Source organism: Phycodurus eques, chromosome 17, assembly GCF_024500275.1.
Source record: "Phycodurus eques isolate BA_2022a chromosome 17, UOR_Pequ_1.1, whole genome shotgun sequence".
Taxonomy (NCBI): Eukaryota; Metazoa; Chordata; class Actinopteri; order Syngnathiformes; family Syngnathidae; genus Phycodurus; species Phycodurus eques.
The window spans coordinates 20,768,192-20,787,249 of NC_084541.1; the positions used below are offsets into that span (position 1 = coordinate 20,768,192).

The window sequence follows — 19,058 nt, forward strand, 5'->3', positions numbered from 1 at the left end:
TTTTCCCCACTTTTTTTTTTTTTGCTATCCAGCAGACGTCTGGAGGTTTTGTGCTAACACTAGCCGCTATTCGGAACTGTTAATAAATCTTTGATGATTGGGGATGATGTCGGCCACACCTTGATTTCTTTTTTTGCCTTTCGACCCGCTGAACACGTTTCATAGCTGCTGCCCTAATGCTTTTTTCTGACGCCAACTTTCCTCGATAAGGTTGGTAGCGCAATGATTTTGTTGAAATGTGCGTGTTTTCATCCCTTTTGCAAGGAAGTGGACTATTCTCTGCTTTTCATCGGAAGAAAGATCCTTCTTTGCCCCCATTCCGCTTCAAAAGTGTGACTTTGCTCATCCTGCTCAATGAACGCGTGTCCTCCACTCGAGTTCAGTCTGAAGGATGACATCTAGTGGTCATTATAAGTCATTGCAATGGATCAGAACTCGTATAATTTCGTGAAACGAGAAAGCCTGGACTCGAACAAAAGAAGGGGAAAAAAACGGACTATTGTGCACTACAAACTTGTGTATATAAATCTGATTTTCATGAATTAACATCACACTCATTTGTTTGCATGTTCTCCCCGTGCCTGCGTGGGTTTGCATTAATTGGATGAATTGGAGACTCTAAATTGCCCGTAGGTCGTGACTGTGAGTGCGAATGGTTGTTTGTTTGTATGTGCCCTGCGATGGGCTGGCGACCGGTTCAGGGCGTGCCCCGCCTCCTGCCCGTTGACAGCTGGGATGGGCTCCAGCACGCCCGCGACCCTAGCGAGGAGAAGGGATGGATAGAGACGAAGTTGTCAGCGGAGGAATTGAATTTTGTTGGTGACGAATCGGGCAAAGTGTGGCAAGGGTATCTGTCGCCAGTGGCTCGCGAGCGCCCTCTTCGCGCCCTTCAACGGCTCGGTTTAGATCTCGGCTTAGCTCGGCTTTCGTCGGCCTCTGCTCGGCTTGGCTCGGCTTAGCTCGGCTTTGGTCGGCCAGCTAACGCGGGCAACAACATGGCCGCCCGGGCTGCGCCTCAAGAAGACTTGGCCAGCTGAGAGCTGCTTGCAGAACAACGAGGACCGAAGCCCCGAACTCCACAATACTCAGTAGCTTTGATTTCCCTCGGTGGTTTTGTTTGTTTTGTTTGTTTGTTTTGTTTGTTGGCTTGCGAGATGGGGCACCCTCCCCTGGAGTTTAGCGACTGCTACTCGGACAGTCCCGACTTCAGGGAGACGCTCAAGTGCTACGAGCTGGAGCTCCACAGGACCAGCAAATTCCTCAAGGAATTAATCAAAGACGGCAACAGTGTCATCAACGCCATCAAGGGTGAGTGAGCGCCGCATCGGCACACTTGGGGATTGGCCGCATTTGTCACGCGGATGCCGGAAAGACGGCAGATGGGAGAGCCACATTCGGGGAAGCACGACGACGACGACGACGACAACAAAAACAACAACAACAACAACAACACCAAACACCTTCTCGGACTGCTTTTGACCATTTCCACTTTTGTTGTGGAGTGGAGTTTGTTCGTCACGTGGTGATTTTGCGCAAGCGAGTCAGGAAACGCTCATCTGCATTTTCAGTACAATTACAATTTTCAAACCCGAATATTATATCGCACTTCATTTCGGAACCTTTCTCTTAGCGGCTCCGCTTTCCGTCTATGTAGCTGTTCGATATACGTATATATATATATATATATATATTTTTTTTTTGGTCCACACAAATTTCAGCCTGTATGTGCTGCCCAAGGACTGTCCTGTCAAATGTATGGCCCGCGGGCCAGAACAGGCCCGTCGGGGGATCCGATCCGGCCCGCGGGGGTAGAAAACATTAATTGCAATCTTTCAATCATAGCATAGTTGCTGTTGCTCTTTGTGTCCACTTGAGAACGCACTAAAAAAACAACACGTACCACTTTAATGATACGATACTGGCGTAGAGTAGCGGCGGGTTGCCAGGTTTGTGTGCGCTACACACAAAAATAACTCTTCTTTCTAAAAATAAATAAAATGCAGATTCTAGAATAGAAAGCTTCAGGCCAGTTTTTGAGTGGCGTCTGATGAAGTTTTAGGCAAACGGGTCCGACAAGTGGCAACTTAAATCGGAGCAACTTGTACGTGCGCACACGCGTGTTGCTTTGCCACCCTGCAAGAGCGGGTCAAGTCCAGTTTGCCACACGCGAGCAAGCGTACGGTTCCCGGCTACATTTGGGTCAGCGTGCCCCCCGAGCCCCCTCTGTGGGCACACTATTTGTTTTGTTGCACTCGCCGCCAAGATGCCATTTTGCAGGCTGGCAAACAAGCGGTGTCATTGTTGCTGCCGTAAGCTGAATGTCTTATTGTTTGACGCGCCGATGTTAACGTCTATTTTAGCGCCGACAAACGTCCTCAAGCTGCACGCGTCGTGCATGGTCGCACACTGCGTATTCTTCACTCAAGAAGAATTGGGGCAAAGGAGGAATTGAGCCGAGCACGCACAGAAACGGTTACGAAGATTGAAGAGGTGATTTCAAATATGCCACCGGAATGTCTTTTGGTATCGATTGAACAGATGCGGGTTTGTTCGGCTAATGGAAGCCAGACGTGGCGCGGATCGTGTTGACCACAGACGGGCTCCTGCTGACTTTCCAACCAGGGCAAAAAGAAAACGCCATCTTCGGGGCACATTGTTTTTCCTCCAGCAGGATCCAAAACAAAATGGATGAAGAGGTGTGACGTCACCATCCATGATGATGTTTGTTGTCGCGTATTATGAGAATTTGTGGGGCTTCGGCTTGCAGATCAGTTCCTGCGAGCTTTTTATTGGTTCTTACGTGACGAGACGGATGAAATCCTCCGACTGAGAGTCCGCACGTCTCACGCAACTCCAAAACGCAATTTTGGATGGCGGTGTAGACAAACTCCATCTGTCACTCAAGTCCTCCGACAATTTTGGTAAACAGTGGCCTCAAAGTTGAATTGCAATACGTCAAACATTTTTGCATGGCTGTCAGTTACGCTCGGCGGAGTTTTTATTTTTATTTGTATTTATTTGTTGTTGTTTTTTAAATAAAGTGCAGCAAATTGTCCAAGGTGTGAATGCTCGTTGTTGTCCTGGCAGGTGAACAGAGGTGTGTAGACTTTTCCTATCCACCGGACGTGCCCGCAGTCGGCTGGCGAGCGGTGCGAGGTGTAGCTGGCCTCTGGGGTCATGACCCTCATGAGGACAAGCGCAATTGAAAAGCAAAGCAAAGGGGTGGTGGGGCGGGGGGGACGTGATGTTTTTCAAAGGCTTTGCGTATGTTTTCTCAGGTTATTCTGTGGCCGTGCAGAAGCTCTCCCAGACGCTCGGCGTCTTCCAGTTCGACGTCATCGGCGACTCCCTGACGGATGACGAAATTAACATCGGTACGTTGGTCGATACCCCCAAAAAATCCCAGATTCCCCGTTGAATTTACGGTCGTAGTTGTCCTATCAAGTGCATTTGTTATCCTGTTCGAAATGCATATTGATCAAGCGCCAACGCTTGTTGTACAACGTCAAAAAATGGGAACGAGCTTACGGCGTGGATGTTTTTGGCTAATGTTTGCATTTGTTTTGACAGCAATTTTACAGGCAAAGCTTTTTCTTGTTTTTTTATTTAACCTTTATTTTTCCAGTAAGGCAGTTGTGAACAGATTCTCAAAATGTTTACGTATACAATACAGATGTTCGGTATGATCATGGAAATTGGATAAACATGATCAACATGGCTTGTTTGTACATTATTTCACCACCTATTACACGCCCTGTAGTTAGCGGAGCAGTGTGCGCGACATGCCAAAATGGCGTACATGCAGTGGAATTCTCTATTTTATTGCATATAAACTAAAAGAAGGCCATTTTGAGAGCCTTCTGATGGTCCTGGTATGTGTGTAAATGTTTGTTTGGCCACTTCTCGTAAGACCGATCGGATGGAATTCAATGCAAGACCAAATTCTAAATGGAATAATGCTCCTTTGTGATTTACAGATCTCGACGGAACTGTAATTGATGACTGGTTAGATCGTCTGCCTCACAGTTCTGAGGTTGCGGGTTCAAACCCCGGCCCCGCCTGTGTGGCGTTTGCATGTTCTCCCCGTGCCCGCGTGGCTTTTCTCCGGGCACTCCGCTTTCCTCCCACATCCCAAAAACATGCATGGTAGGCTAATTGACCACTCTCAATTGCCCGTAGGTGTGACTGTGAGCGCGAATGGTTGTTTGTTTGTGTGTGCCCTGCGATGGGCTGGCGACCGGTTCAGGGTGTGCCCCGCCTCCTGCCCGATGTTAGCTGGGATCGGCTCCAGCACGCCCGCGACCCGCGTGAGGAGATGCGGCTCGGAAAATGGGTGGATGTAATTGATGTTTCTGATTATCGCTGTCGATCGTCCTGAGAGACGCGTGTACTATTTTGAGTCAGGAGCGAACGGACCGCTATATTAGAAGCGCGGGGTCCTTTTTGGACGTGCATTTTCTGAGTGCTCTGTGACCTTTCGTCCTCAGCTCAGTCGTTCCAGGAGTTTGCGGTCCTCTTGCAGGAAGCCGAGCACGACAGGATGATGCTGGTGGGTTATCGACTTCCTCCACATGCCAACGCCGCTTCCAAATATTGAAGTCTCCTTAGATATCGGGACGAACATTTTCATCATTTTCCTTGTGCGTCGTTTCCTCTTTCGCCAAACCTGAAAGCGGGGTCGGCGACTCGCTGTTTTCCTTTGCACGCGTCGCGTTCGGGTATTTTTATGACGGGTTCCAACAACTGGAAGCAGATCATGTTCGACTGGCTTGTCCGCCTACTGATCGACAAACATTTGAAAGCTGACGTCACGTGCTAAGCAGTGCTGGAAGCGATGCGTCATTTCTAGGGAAAAAACAACAACATTTGTTTGCAAATCGTATTGCCAAAACCTTATTGAGCGACACCGTGACTGTGTTTCATAGAGTGCGTGTGTTTATTTAGAATTCAAAAAGTCATACATGCGCCCTATTTTCACTGCGCAGGTTCAGAATGCGTCCGATCTGCTCATCAAGCCTCTGGAGAAGTTCAGAAAGGAGCAAATCGCATTAACGAAAGTGAGTGTCGTGCCGCCGCCGCCGCCGCCGCCGCCGCGTGACATCGGGCCGCGAGTCGAACGCTTGCGCGGCGTGCGCTGACGAGCCTTCCGCACAGCCGACGGTTCGCCAAGAGCGACTTCCCCGTTGTTGACGTTCTCGGAAGCGCTGTGTCGCAACGGGAAAAACAATACTCACACATATCTCCCCATAATTGTGCAAAAAAGTAAAGCGTTCATCTGAATTCATCTCGTAAGCATTTATTTGTTAGAAATTCCACTTTGACACCTCCCACGTACACGGGACTCACTCACAATATCAACCAAATCTCAGACAATTGACTTGGATTCGTATCCTCTCCTTAATATTTGGCATTTTTCAAATGTTTTCCCCCTCCACTGATTCCATCGGTACGCTTTTCTCCGCTGTCGTGAGATGTTGTCACAGTCTAAAGGCATTTACGTGCGTCAGCTCCTCAGCAGGCTATGATTATGATTAGGATTAGGATTCATCAATTTTGGGGACGGAAAGAGAGGCTGAGAAATCCATTTCATTTTGAATCAAAGCGACGGCATCAAGTATGGATTTTGGAAATTATGAGCTTGAGTATGTTTGCTGGTCGCAAAGCGTTTGGGACACATTTTCATTTTCAGCAGGAAAGCGATGCGCACTGAGGCAGTCGGACCTCTCTTCAACACTAAATATATGGTTGAACAAATCGCTCGTGTCGAAGTTTGGATTATTATTTGTTTTACTCCGGTCCGTAAAGATGGTGGCAAGAACACAAACGTCCAAATCCACAATTTGATCTTTTTCATGCAAACGGCCAACATCGAGCCACGGAAGAAAGTCGCTGCTCCCAATGCATCGATGCGCTTTCCAGAAGCTTCTTTTATCATGTGATGCGTTCTCATGTGGCGTTCTGCAGGAAAAGAGGAAGAAATTCGAGAAGGAGGGTGAAAAATACTACTCGCAGCTGGACAAACACCTGAATCTTTCTGCCAAGAAGAAGGAGAGCCAACTTCAAGAGGTCGGTGACGTTTGGGGCGCCGGCGCGCCACGCGGCCGTTTTCATTTTACGTCCGTCGTTTCCCGTCACGCAGGCCGATGAGGTTTTGTGTAAAGAGCGAGTCAACTTCTACGAGTCCTCGGTGGAGTACGTGTACCAGATCCATCAGGTCCAAGACAGGAAGAAGTTTGACGTGGTGGAGCCTGTGAGTCCTCACACGCGTGAAACCAAGTACACACGACGACGGGGGGGGGGGGGAGGAAAAGTATGGCCACCAAATCGGTCAAGTGAAATCACTTCCCGGGAATCCTATTCGATGATATACGATGAATACATTTTTTGGGGGGGGGGGGAAGCGTATGTGTAAGCGGAACAGAAAGTTCCAGCGTGAGCGTTCCCCTACGGCACGACATCACGAGGCGTGATTTGATGAATTTGGTGTGGAAGAACTCCCGACCCCAAAGCCATCAAACACTTTTGGAAAGAACGAGAACAGAGACTAGAGAGTCTCGCGCAAGAGCGGAAGCTGGTATTGCTGCAGAAGCACTTGTGGGTGAAATACAGAGAAATTATGTGGGGGGGGGGGGGGACAAAACAAAACAAAACAAAACAAAACACTTCCAGCGTAAGTGCGAAATGTTCCATTGTTGTTGTGTGGCACAGGTGTTGGCGTTTCTCCACAGCATTTTGACCCTGAACAATTTAACGGTGGAGATGACGCAGGACTTCATGCCCTACAAGCAGGAGCTGCAGCTCAGCCTGCAGAACGTAAGCGGCCGCCAAATGGGTCACTTCGCCCGGCGCGGTTCAGGTGACGCAATTTGTGACTCGCTCGCGCCGTGCCTAAATGTCGCTGCTATGAAGAAAACGAACGCGGCTACGTCGTGGCGATCGCAAACGCCCTCTCGGCCTCCCTAGCGTACGGGCGGCGTGAAAGTAGATCGGACGGTCGCGCTAAATCTGAATTCGGGCACTCGAGAACGTAAATGCAGCCTTAATGGGAATGCCGTGGCGCCGCAGACGAGGAACCACTACGAGAGCACGCGCGAGGAGATGGAGGACCTGATGAAGCGAATGAAGCGCTCCTCGCAGATCTGCAAACGGCCCAGCTGGCTGCCCATGGCGGGCTACCTGTACTGCCAGGAGAAGTGTAAGCGGCGCGGCTGAGGGAATTCCCTCCCGCTCTCTCGCCAGTTGTCTTGATTTTGTTTCCATGCCAACAGGGGCCCTGGGCGTGACGTGGGTCAAATATTACTGCAAGTATCGCACCGAAGGAAGACTGCTGCTCATGGTTCCTTGTGAACAGAAACCCACCACGAAGCAGGTGTCACACTCAAGCGTCCTCGCTCAACATTTGAAATCAAAGACAAAGAAGTCAAATGCGTGACCAGATTGTGACTCCGCTTCGCTTCAGGGGCCCACGCAGCTGACCCTGAAGTCCTGTGTCCGCCGCAAGACGGACTCCATAGACAAGCGCTTTTGTTTTGACGTGGAAGTGAACGAGAGGTGAGCGGCGCGAACGCCGGCGGGCGGCGGCGCGGGCCGAATGGACCGTAGCCCAAACGTTCCCCGAGCCTCAGAAACAGAAAAACCCCAAACGCTCCGAGCTTCGATTTCTCTCACCATGCGACGAGCTTGTATTTTTCCTCACGACGCCCTTCGCGACAAAATGCTGCGTTCCGGCCGAGGCGCTTGCCTGAAGGTGGCGGCGCCGCCTTTGCAGGCAAAGTCGGCCTGGCGCCTCGCTGCCTGCGTTTCAAGCAGCTTCCGGAATCTTTTCTCGCAGTATCGGGCCAGAAAAAGAACCGCGCTGATATCGGATTTATTTGAAATGCATTTCTCTTGCGTTGTATAATCAACAAATATGTATCTCTCCCTGTCTGTCTGTAGAAATATATTTGCATAGCGTGTTGCCGGTGAACATGTATTCAGAATTGAGACGTCAACAGTTGGCTGATTAATAAAATTGGCAACTGCTTGAGTGAACAATTTATCGAAGCTTTATATTCTCATCTTGTTGCTTCTGCAGCAGAAAGAAATTTGAGACGGACAAAAGCAATTTTGCTTTGTGCTCTTTCTCCATGATTGTAATAATGTTTCGACCAAATTGCATTCATGTCATATTTCAAACACGGACGCGATCCAGTTCCGGCTTTCAAAAGCGAAACAAGCGCTTAAACGCTCGCCACGTTAATTGACGAGCGATGCGCCTTCAAACGGAATAATGCCAACGCAACCCGTTTGTTTCTGTTTCCATAGAAACACGCCCGTCACGTTCCAGGCTCTTTCGGAGGGAGACAGGAAGTTGTGGATGGAGGCCATGGATGGAAAAGATCCCGTGAGTCGACTTTTCTTTCATTTTGGGTTGTTGCTATTTGCTGCGACCGTCGTCCGCTAGAATTGGAGTCGATGCGGGCAGACACGTGCGTGCGTCTCCCCCGCCCACAAAATTGCGGCGCAGCTTTTTATATTTACGGCGGTACCTTGACTGGCGAGTGCCTCTGTTTCAAATGACGAGATGTCGCTGTGTTTTTTTTTTTTTTGCTTTGGGTTGCGGTCTAAAATCGTAGTTGAAGTAAAAAAAAAAAAAAATGTTTTTTAAAATCAAAAGCACCATTAAGGTACTGTAATGCCCTCACGTGGGCAAGGAGAGCAACCGTCGCCTTTGCGCTTTCAGCCGTTTCTTGAAGGGGGCAAAAAGTCGAACAAGACAACACTGGCAAGGAGCCGCCGTAGGCCACAACTCCCATCCAGACGCTCACACGCAGACACGTGCTAGGCCACGCCCCTTGAAAGCGAACATGATCCGGCGCAACAAATTCCGCAATAATTACAGTCATCAGACTTGATGAAATCAGTTCATTGCTTGACGTTGTCTGTTATCTTTTTTTCAAAAATGTTTTTATTTATTTATTTTTTCAGGCTGGAATGGATTAAAGGCATTTCAATTTGTTTCAATGGATAAATGTAATTTGATATACCGTACGAGTAAATGGAGTTGAAAACGGCGTCAGACGAGATGACGCCGAGTCGGACGTGTCCGTCGCAAAAGCGCTTCCGTGAACTTTGGGCTGGAAAAGCTTCGGCGCGGCTCCGAGGCCAATTGTTTTGGTTCCAAGTTTCAACGACCAATTGTTTTCTTCAAACCTTCGAGGACCGCTCCCAGGAGTTGGCGTCGGTGATCGGCGGCACAATTCAAACTTCAATGAAGCTTGTGGGACGCCTTCAAGTGTAAGAGTGTGTCTGAATGACTCCTGCTCTCTCTTAAAACGCAGACCGAGCGCCACGACGCGGCTGTTCGTGCCTCTTAAAGTACCGTTCAGCGGAAACAAATGGAGAGCTTTCATTCTTGAACATTTCGGATGTGCCGAAGATGAAAATGGCGTGCGGTGCGGCGGAAGCGTGAAGAGTTGTTGTCACGAGACGGGCAGAAGAAGACGAAAAAGAGACGTTTCTGGGCGCCCTCTTCCTCTGCGACTTCCTGAAAGATTCAATGGCGCAGTTGAAAACTTTTCCACGAGCTTAGCGGATATTCACTTAAGTGATTGACGTCCGCGCTCTGCGCTTCCAACAAGTCTGCAGAAGAATGCACATTTGTTTGAATGGTTTTCCTGAGGTAATTGTGACTTTTGCTAGTAACAAATTGAAAAAAAGGTTCTGAAACTCCAAACACTGGCTCATCCGTTGCGTGCTTAAATATTAATAATAATAAGAATTGTCAATAACTGGCCGCCAAGTCGGAAAAGGTGCAGCGGTAGCGTTGCTCCGCTGGCACATTCTTTTGCAAATTGGAGCACAAAGCTCTTCGACTGAAATGTTTTCAGGGCTAAAACATAAAACCCGTTTGCTTTGACGAAAAAAAACCGCACACAGATAGAAATGCGGATTATTGTTAGTACTGTTCTCGATTGATATGTCAAATTGTGATTATTGTCTACGCTGCTGCGTTCGGCAGCGTTCTTTCTGCTCGTGTATTGACAATGCGCCATCAAATAATGACAGTGAAAGTTGATCCGGTAAGAAGGTGAAAGGTCCATTTCATAGTTCTGTCGTAATGTTCTGATTTAATCTGCCGTTTCCCCCCCCCCCCCCCATTTCAGATCTATCACTCCCCAATCCACAAGCAGGCAGAGAGTAAGCAAGCTTGTATTTACACTGCGCGGGCGTGGCCGCGTGCTAACGAATGTTCGAGGCTGGCGAACTGCTCATCTGAGTTTTCTTATGTTTGCTTTTTTTTCTTCTGCCCAAGCAGTGGAACTCAACGAAACGGGTTTCACGTTCGTGCGCATGTGCATCGACTATGTGGAAGAAAAGGGTGAGGAGTCTCACACATTCAGTAATCCTACTTCACGTCTCGCTTGGTCTGCATTCGCGCTACATCGCGGGTGTCCGACGCAAGGCCCGAAGGCCAGATCCGGCCCGCCGGGTCATTTTGGAATTGAACCTGCGTCTGGTTTTTGTTGAACCCTTATGCCGGCCACCGTCTCAATGTTGTTCATTGTAGCGGTAATTGATGCAAAACGTTAGAGATGTGGGAGGAAGACAGAAAGCCGCCACAGGAAGGCCTGAGCTGAGGTTTGAAGCTCTCAACATCACTCAGAAGTGTCAGGCAGATGTGCTAACCACGAGGTCGCCGGGCTGCCCTGATTGTGTTAACTTAAGTAAATCATTTCTGAAGCGCGACCAGTAAGTCGCACACGTTTTCAGATGAATCATTTTCTCGGACTTGAGCAGGTCCCATTGTTCGCGAGCGGACCACGCGGTCAAACGGCGCATTCCTAAACGAGGACGAGCTCAGCGCTTTGCGGAGACGCACGTGGTACGTTTCCTTTCCTGCTCTTTGCCGCCTCTTTTGCAGGACTCACACAAGAGGGCGTGTACCGAACGGTTGGCAGCAACATCCAAGTGCAGAAGCTTCTAAACGCCTTCTTCGGTAAGGGAACGAGCCCGCGAACGCTCCGCACGCCTCGCACGTCCGACCGCGCGACACAATCGCCGCCGCGGCTCCCTCCCGTCACAAGATGCCGACCGGTCGAGCATCGGCGTCTGCCTCGCGGCGCGCGGGCTCGCCGGGGCTCCGCCTCGGCAACTCGCGGCCAACAAATTTGGTTTTTTCGCGAAGAAGCAGATGCGACGCACGTGTGGCGGTGCGATTTCATGCGCTCTGTTGCTGTGGTGGTGGTGTTGTTTTTTTCCCTCCCTCCCTCCAAGCATCTGGCAAACATAATGAAGGGTTCAGCGCCCAACTGGTCGGTGTTCTCTCGGGGAAAAAAACAACAAGGAAATAAAGAGTTGAATTCATAACACAAACGTGTCCAAAAATCAACTGCTTGCTTACGCGTTTGTCTGTGGACAGTGGTCAATAAAGTTGTAGTTAACTAGTTATTACTGTGGAAGCAGGAGCTGACCCGCAAGGTTTGGACATCCGGAACTGAACGTTTCGAGTCCCACTGCAGACACACACAAAAACCCTCTTCGTATCTCTTGTTAAAATCTGTATCAAAAATGAAACTATTCTTGTCTTAACATTTTTTTTTTTTTTTTTTAACCAACCATACTTTTGTTTAACAAATTGAACAATTGTTTCCAAAAAAAATCTCCTGAACATCTGATATCAAAACTAGTTATTAAGTTGTTGTGTGCACTAATACGATGAGGAAACGATACCTTGATTTCATTTGTTTCACAGTCAGAATGTCCTTCGAGGGAAACCCAAACTCCCACAAGGACTTTGAAAAGAGCCGTGACTTCGTCTCCGATAAAGCTAGCGCTCCTGTTTTTCAAAGGCGGGGGCGCGGCGAGAGCACGCAAAGACGCCCAAGCGAGGCGTTGCGGCCGCGTCGAACGTGCGCCGGCGTTGTTTCCTCTGCTTCTCTGTGATATGCGACACAAAGCAAAGTGTTCATTGAATGGATGACAAGTGCGTAAAATACAAAATGTCAATTTGTATGACTTCGATATTAGTCTGGAAATCAAGCTGCTGAAATGAATTGCTATTTTAACAATCCATCAAATGAAAGCTGCTGTGCCAGGACATTTTGCTTTGGAGGCCAGCGCATTCTTTTCCATGAGCCGACTCCTGCCGGGCACTTCGAAGGTCAAGGCCGGCGAGACCTCGGAAAGCACATCTTGCAAAATGTTGCGTGTTTCTATCGGTTGACACGATGACCGTGATCAAATCTCATTTGACTGAAGATGAACTTATTAAATACGGCCTCGTGACGAACGACAACATTAGCAAGCGGTAATCCCAGCTGTTCACATTTGCACTTTTCTCGCTTGAGGAAATGTCGTCTGGGCGTGTCCTCGACGCGCCACGGTGTTGTCGCTGCCGCGTGTCTGTTGTCGCACATCGTTAGCTCGCGTAACACCTCGCTCGCCTTCCGCTTTGCAGATCCTGCAAACTCGGCGGACGTGGACCTGCGTGCCGGCGACTGGGACGTGAAAACCGTCACCAGCGCAATGAAGTTTTATCTGAGGTGTGTGAGCGTATACACCAGTACGGATACCTACAATAACAAAACATTGATCCTATTTGATTGATCCTACCTAATATGTACAAGTGCCGCCCTGTATCTAGTTGTGTGGTGCACGTTAACACACAATGAAATTGTCTTGAAACGTGCAGCTATTGTCAAATGTCGATTTGGCTTCTCTGTGACTGTTTCCTACTGCGTTAGGCGAACAATAGAGTGCTGCTTGCTCTTTGCCACGCACGTGATTGCATCATGCGCTTGCGTTTTCAAAATGCTTTTATTTATTCCCAGAAGTCTGTCGGAACCTCTGATGACCTACGATCTGCACCGAGACCTCGTGCTAGCTGCAAGTAAGGCGCGCTTTTTGACCGCTCCGGCTCTTTAGAGCCGAGGAACTGGCTTTGTGATCTGAACTATGTGATAGTTACGCAATATGAATACAAGTCTCGATCTCATTCCTTAATTAGGCTTGCCTGTCAGATTGGAAGGTTTTCAAGGCGCTGGCGTGGCCAAATGTGAATGCAGGGACGCAGCGGAAGCGAGGCGGGGGGAGCAGGTGTAGTCACCCGAAAGGGGGGACCAAAAAAAAAAAGGATTTTCAGAAAACAAAAAGGCAAGCAAGGCATGTGGAGTCATCCAAACATTTGATGAACAAAGTCCCAAAATAACAAGATTCAAAGTCTAGAATAGACTACAAACACGCCAGGACTAAAGAAACGTGACGTATGACGAAAATGCACAAACCGAAAGAAAGCCCCAAACTAAAGACAAATAGACGAGACAACGCGGCACACCTGGACGAGACGCGAGCGACCGGAGGGAGCTGATTGGCCGACACGAGGAGCAGGGCCGACGAGAACGGCTGCGAGCGGACCGGTCGCACAGAACGACACGAAGCGGAACTAAAAAATCTAATCTCGTCCCCTTGAGTGCAGTACCGCCACTACAGCACGTATTGCGCACCACGCGCCGTACAGTACAGGTTTTGTCAATGAAAATGTAAGCCAAGGTGAACAGGAGTGGTGCAGCATTGGCTGGAAGTTCAGCTGCAGGACAGCTGATTCGTCGTCGAGAGGGGAAAGGAAACTTGAGTCGCTTTCGTCGACATCGTAAAAGTGACTTTCATGGCAGAAGTCTTTCATTCTGGCCGGATGTCGCGCTGGGAGATCCTCGTGACAAGGGTTGCTTTTAGTTTGCTCCAAAAGACTCAGCCTCATTTTATTGGCTGTAATGTTATTTCGTTTGCCTTTTATAGACACCCGCAGTTTTACACAATTCCTTTCAGTTGGACGTTTTAGAAATGGTTCTGTCTAATGCGTTTGGGATTCATTTCTGTCAACGCCGACCCCGTTGCCCGAACGTATGCTTTGGTCCCGTCAGAATCGGACAGTCTGGACTTCCGACTGAGCGAGATTCACTCGCTCGCCTACAAACTACCCGAGAGAAATCGGGAGATGCTGGAGATGCTTCTCAAGCACCTGGCGGCGTAAGTACGTCCCCGTGCGCGCTGCCGTCCCGATCTTCCTTTTGCGTCAAAGCGTGCCGTGTGCGTCGCCAGCGTGTGCGGCCGCAGCCGAGACAACCTCATGACGCCGTCCAACATGGCCGTCATCTACGGGCCCACGCTGATGAGGGCCAAGGAGGAGACGGTGGCCGCCATGCTGGACATCAAATTCCAAAATATTGTCGTGGAGATTCTGATCGAGGAATACAAAAAGGTACACGCTTTGACTTGAGTTAGCCATTGACGGCGAGTACGGGGTTAATTGCTGCCTATGGGAGGGTATTATTTACATTTGCAGAACTATTATACATATGTTGTATGACTGCAAAAATGCATTTGTATCACTTTCGGCCTTTTGCGCTAATTGATGCCTAACGGGCAACGTGGCGCTCTTTGCAGTCAACTGTGTTCACTTTGTCACGCTTCAACACTTCCCAGCGGACAAGTTGCCTCCCTGATAGTAACGGAGGAGGTAACGCGTCCTCACTGCAAGTTTTGTGGCCATCGCAGATTTTCAGCCACGCGCCGGAGGACAGCAACGCCCCGCCCGTCCCTCCGCCGCGCATCACCCCGAGAAAGCGGCAGCCCATCACCATCTCCAAGCGGCCGCCTCGTCTTTATCCGCCTCTGAGTCACGAGCGCTTCGTCCGGCGGCGGCGGCGCACCGAGAGTAATTATCAGCCTGCTATCGTCATCGTGATCACTATCCCATCATGTCCTTACTTTTGGACACATTTCTCCAAGTAAACACACTTGCGGGGGTCATTTTGTTGACACGCTTAAAGTGGCAGAAAATGTGTATTTAGTGCGTCTATAAAATACAGCTACGACATACTTCGGCGAGTCGGCGTCTTATTTATCCTTCTTCGCAAACTCTTGATTTGGCGACTGGACATTTCACATTTCCTTTTTCCCTCCAAACCATCTCATTTTCCGTCCGTTTAAACCCCCCCCCGACGGCATCCTCTCGTCCCCTCTGGCCGAGATGCTCGGAGCACGCGAGGCTTCCGGATGCTTCCGGAACGCTCGTACAGCTTCGTCCTGCTAAACCGCCACGGCGGTGGAATTGATGCCCGCTAAAGTCGTCAATAGGTTGGAGAATCGATAGAGAAAGTTGCAAGCGGGTGGAAGATTTCTGGTAAATGTCCACTGGAAATTAAATAAAAACCTCAAACGTCAACAAAGACCCATTCAAAATCTTCATGGTGAACCAAATATATGCATATATAATTTCCCCGAGCATATTTAAGTTCCCAACCCTCATTGATGTCAACTCCTTCCTGGTTTCTTCCTATTTATTCCCGTGGAAAGTTTTCAAGTTGCTGTAATTTCGCAACCCTGCTGGTAGCGTCATTTGAAGTCAAACATGCCGGCAGGTTTCTGAGCCTTGTCACGTGACCGCTGTGTAACAGACGGAGCGAGTGGCGACCCGGCGGCGGACGGCGACGCGTCGGCGAGCCCCGTCCCCTTGCAGAGGACCAAATCTTCCAACTGTCCTCCGCTTGCTCCTCGAGAAGCTCCTCGCAAGCAAGCGCCGCTGTGCAGAGCGGCCAACGTCGACGGCGGTCAGGTAGAAAGGCCGGAGTCGTCTTTGTCGCCCGACGGAGAGCCCGGACCCCCCGTCGGTCGAGTAGCGTCGTTCCGGGGCCGAAGGCCTCCTCCGAAAGGTGAGCTTCCGCAAACGCGCCGAGCTCGCCTTCTGACGCTAAGAATTGCGCGTGCCGCTCGGCAGGAGATTGCGACGGACCGAGCAGAGCGGGCCGGGCGACGCCCGTTTGCAGACCGCCCGGTCAGACCTCCCGAGCCGCCCTCCAGGCAGCCCGCCGGCGGCGACGCGTCCGCCGCATCCTAGTGAGACGCCGCTCGCCTTGCCGCCTTCTGCCGGATTTCATTTGTCAACTTGTTTTTTATCGATGTGGCTTGCGAAACGCATTCTGGCCGACGGGCAACATTCCGCGTTGCCGATGCCGTGTTCAGCGGCGTTTTCCAAAAAGCAAGTTGATGTCTGACGAGTACGAGCGGAATCATTTTGACATCGTTTTCCATATGACACGAAAGCAGCCCAGCGGAACGTCGGCGAAGACGTGCTGCACCCCCCCCCCCCCCCCTTTCTTTTTTTCTTCTTTTTTTTGGGGAAATATGTTGCAAGAGCAGTGATTTATCCACACGCCGGGAACGTCTTTCAGTTTGACGGCTCGTTTTATGACGCTAATTTAGCGAGGATCATGTTTACGTGTCGCGACGAAAGGGGCATTTGTCCAAGAGGAAGCACTTATTTTCAAGAGAAACATTTTTTTTTTTTTCTCCAAATTATTAGTTGATGCTGAGGGGAAACAAAGCATGTTTGCTATCGGGAGAAATGACGCAAATCCCGGGAAAGAAAACCAACAATTGTTTTGCTGAATATCAGTGTCATTCCCTTTTTCCCTCCGGGGAAAAAGGGTTTAAAATCTGAAATCAGATTTTGTGAAAAATCTGAGATATTATTTGAAGATATGAAACGTATGTAAATAAGTCTTTTTTTTTTGTTTTCTTTTTGGAACACATAAATAAATAAGACGTCATCGAAAAGTCCCAAAATTCCAGCGAGGCCCGAAGTTCTGGAATGAAACGACGTCCCGTGGGAAGCGTTGCGCTCGTCTCGGACCGCGCGTTTCTACTTCTGAGAAGCTTCACAACAAATTCACCTGCAGGCGCTTTTCAAGAACGGAGTCCAAGGATTCCTCAGCACCAAGTGCAAACCTTCGGCGGAACCGAGACCGCGTGCGGCGCCCATCCGCTTTGACCGAGCGGCTCGATAGCGTGAGGATACGCTCATTGCGGAACAATAACGCGAAGATCATCGCACGCTGATTATTGTGCGACGGGAAGAAAAACAGCTTGTTTGTTATTCAAAACGGCATCCATCAATTTTCCGTCCCGCTTATTCACGAGGTCATAAAAAGTTTCATTGGCCTTTGTTATAAGTCTCCATTGTGACCTATAAATCATTGTTATAATTATAAAATACATACAAAATACATAATAAAACACAATCCGTCCATTTACAATCTCTTTCAGCCAATAGCGAAAGCAAAACAATGGGCAAAAGGTTGACTCATGGTTTGAATTAAGTTTTTAAAAACCAGTGGGACAAGCCATTTACTGGAACTTAAGTTGCAGAGTCTGCAACAACGTTCCGAACGGTCTGAAGCAGGATTATTGGAGTCGGCCAGCCAGCTTGTCCTTTGGCTACAATCTGCAGGAGCCTACTTGGATGTGAAGACATTTTTACATCATTGATTGAACATGGCGGCTGAGAGACAACGCTCACGCGCACACACACACACACACACACACACACACCGATATCATTTATGCCGGCATATGATCCTCTTCTTTTTGTCTACAGTGTTGCCTCAAAGGCGAAGTTTTTTGAGAATGCCTCGAGAACTGTTAGCAGGTATGTCAAAATCCTTGTAAAATTAGGGCAACTGCTATGTTTGGCTACTTAACTAAGGAGGAGCAATCATAGTTGAGTGACATTGATCGCAAACGCTAAAACATTTCGGCCAATCAAAAAGCCAGCTTAAATCGCGTGATTTTTCACCACAAAAACTGCGTGAGGTGATTACGGAAGAAATAATCATCACTATTATTGATTGATACTGAAATGACAACTGACAAACACAATTATTCATTGATTTCAAAACTCTACTTTCAATATCACTGAAAAGAACAACCAGAAAATACATTCGTAAAAGTACAAATATTAAAATAAAAGCAATAAAAAAACAGGAAATGAATACAAATAAATGCTTGGCCTATGGAGTATGCACGTATGGAGGCACACTTACATGAAGACAAAGCAGTTTATATCTTTCCGTACTCTTTTATCATGTTGATTCCTCTTTTTTCAAAAATGTCACCGAAAAATAGTGTTAACGTCTTTCCTCTTGTGCAGTTTAGCAGCTTCGCAGTCACCATCAGCAGCGACAAACGAGAAAAAAGAGGCGAGTCTTCCATTCCTCACATTGCTAAATGTTCTCCGTACTTTTGGCACTCCCGCTTTTCAAAACCTGAGCGTCTCGTTCGTTCCTTCAGAGCTGAGCTGAGCTGAGCTGAGCGCTCGGGAGCCGAAGCTGTCGGCGCCGACCCCGGCGAGCGCGAAGACCGGCGCGGCGAGCGGCCGACGGAATCGTTTCGAATCCTTTCGAGGCCGCAAAGGGACTTTCGAATGTCGTCTTCTGTTTGAACGTCGTTCCGAAGTTTGGAGCTTTTTGTTACTTCCTGTTGCTCGACATCGTTGGAACTTACTTCCGATTGGCTCTTTAAAAAATCCCTTTGTGTCATCAGTATGCGATTAATCCAAATTCATTTTTCCCCCCAATTGAATATTACATAGAACCAACATGAATAACCAAACTGTGAGAGGAAAGAAAACTGAATTTTATATATTTCCTCCTTTGCAATCCCACCGTCTTCTGCTCATAAATCGGGCATAATGAAAAGTATTTAATACGTTCATGATGTTGAAGTATTTTCTGCCCTTGTAGGTCAAGTTTGTGCCGGGAAAAAAAACAACAACTCTGTTTGCACTTCCAATATATTTTGAGCAAATTTTGTAAGTGTGAGATGAACGCTCCATTGTTCCATTTTGATTTGGCAGGTTTTGGATTTTCCCACAACCTGGAAATTGTTTTTGTGAAGCAAATACCTGTCCACTTCCCTGTTGTATTACAGATTTTTCATATTTAATTGAAAGTGTTTCAGTCCCTTCTTTTGCTGCGTCAAATCTTGAAATGATTGAAACGTTGTACATTACTTTCATTTGAAATTCGAGTGAGGAGGAAGCAAAAATAATCTGTGTAGCGTTTAAAAACAAGCACCGACGCTGTTAAAATTAGCAGCCACTTTTGTTTACAGGCATATTGAAGGCGCTTTCAATAAACAGCTCGTTCCAACAGTAGAACGACAGCCAGCAATGCTTGTGACGACAAACAGCTTGACTCTCTTAACACGTTTGTTTTTCCCGAGTTTTATGTGCACAGTTG

General features: G+C 48.5%; 1 protein-coding gene across 1 annotated transcript; it reads left to right on the forward strand.

Annotated features, from left to right (window-relative positions):
- Nucleotides 1-775: 775 nt before the first annotated feature.
- Nucleotides 776-18,762, forward strand: LOC133415749 (oligophrenin-1-like). The gene is given in 25 exon segments (XM_061702089.1): nucleotides 776-1,308; nucleotides 3,279-3,374; nucleotides 4,488-4,549; nucleotides 4,986-5,057; nucleotides 5,965-6,066; nucleotides 6,140-6,250; nucleotides 6,709-6,813; nucleotides 7,066-7,195; nucleotides 7,269-7,369; nucleotides 7,460-7,551; nucleotides 8,305-8,383; nucleotides 10,146-10,179; nucleotides 10,298-10,360; nucleotides 10,904-10,978; nucleotides 12,440-12,524; nucleotides 12,813-12,871; nucleotides 13,902-14,007; nucleotides 14,080-14,239; nucleotides 14,536-14,695; nucleotides 15,438-15,692; nucleotides 15,758-15,810; nucleotides 15,812-15,876; nucleotides 17,417-17,467; nucleotides 17,969-18,017; nucleotides 18,109-18,762. Coding segments are annotated over 25 exon segments (2,325 nt in total). The 5' UTR covers nucleotides 776-1,154; the 3' UTR covers nucleotides 18,115-18,762.
- The last annotated feature ends 296 nt before the right edge of the window (nucleotides 18,763-19,058 follow it).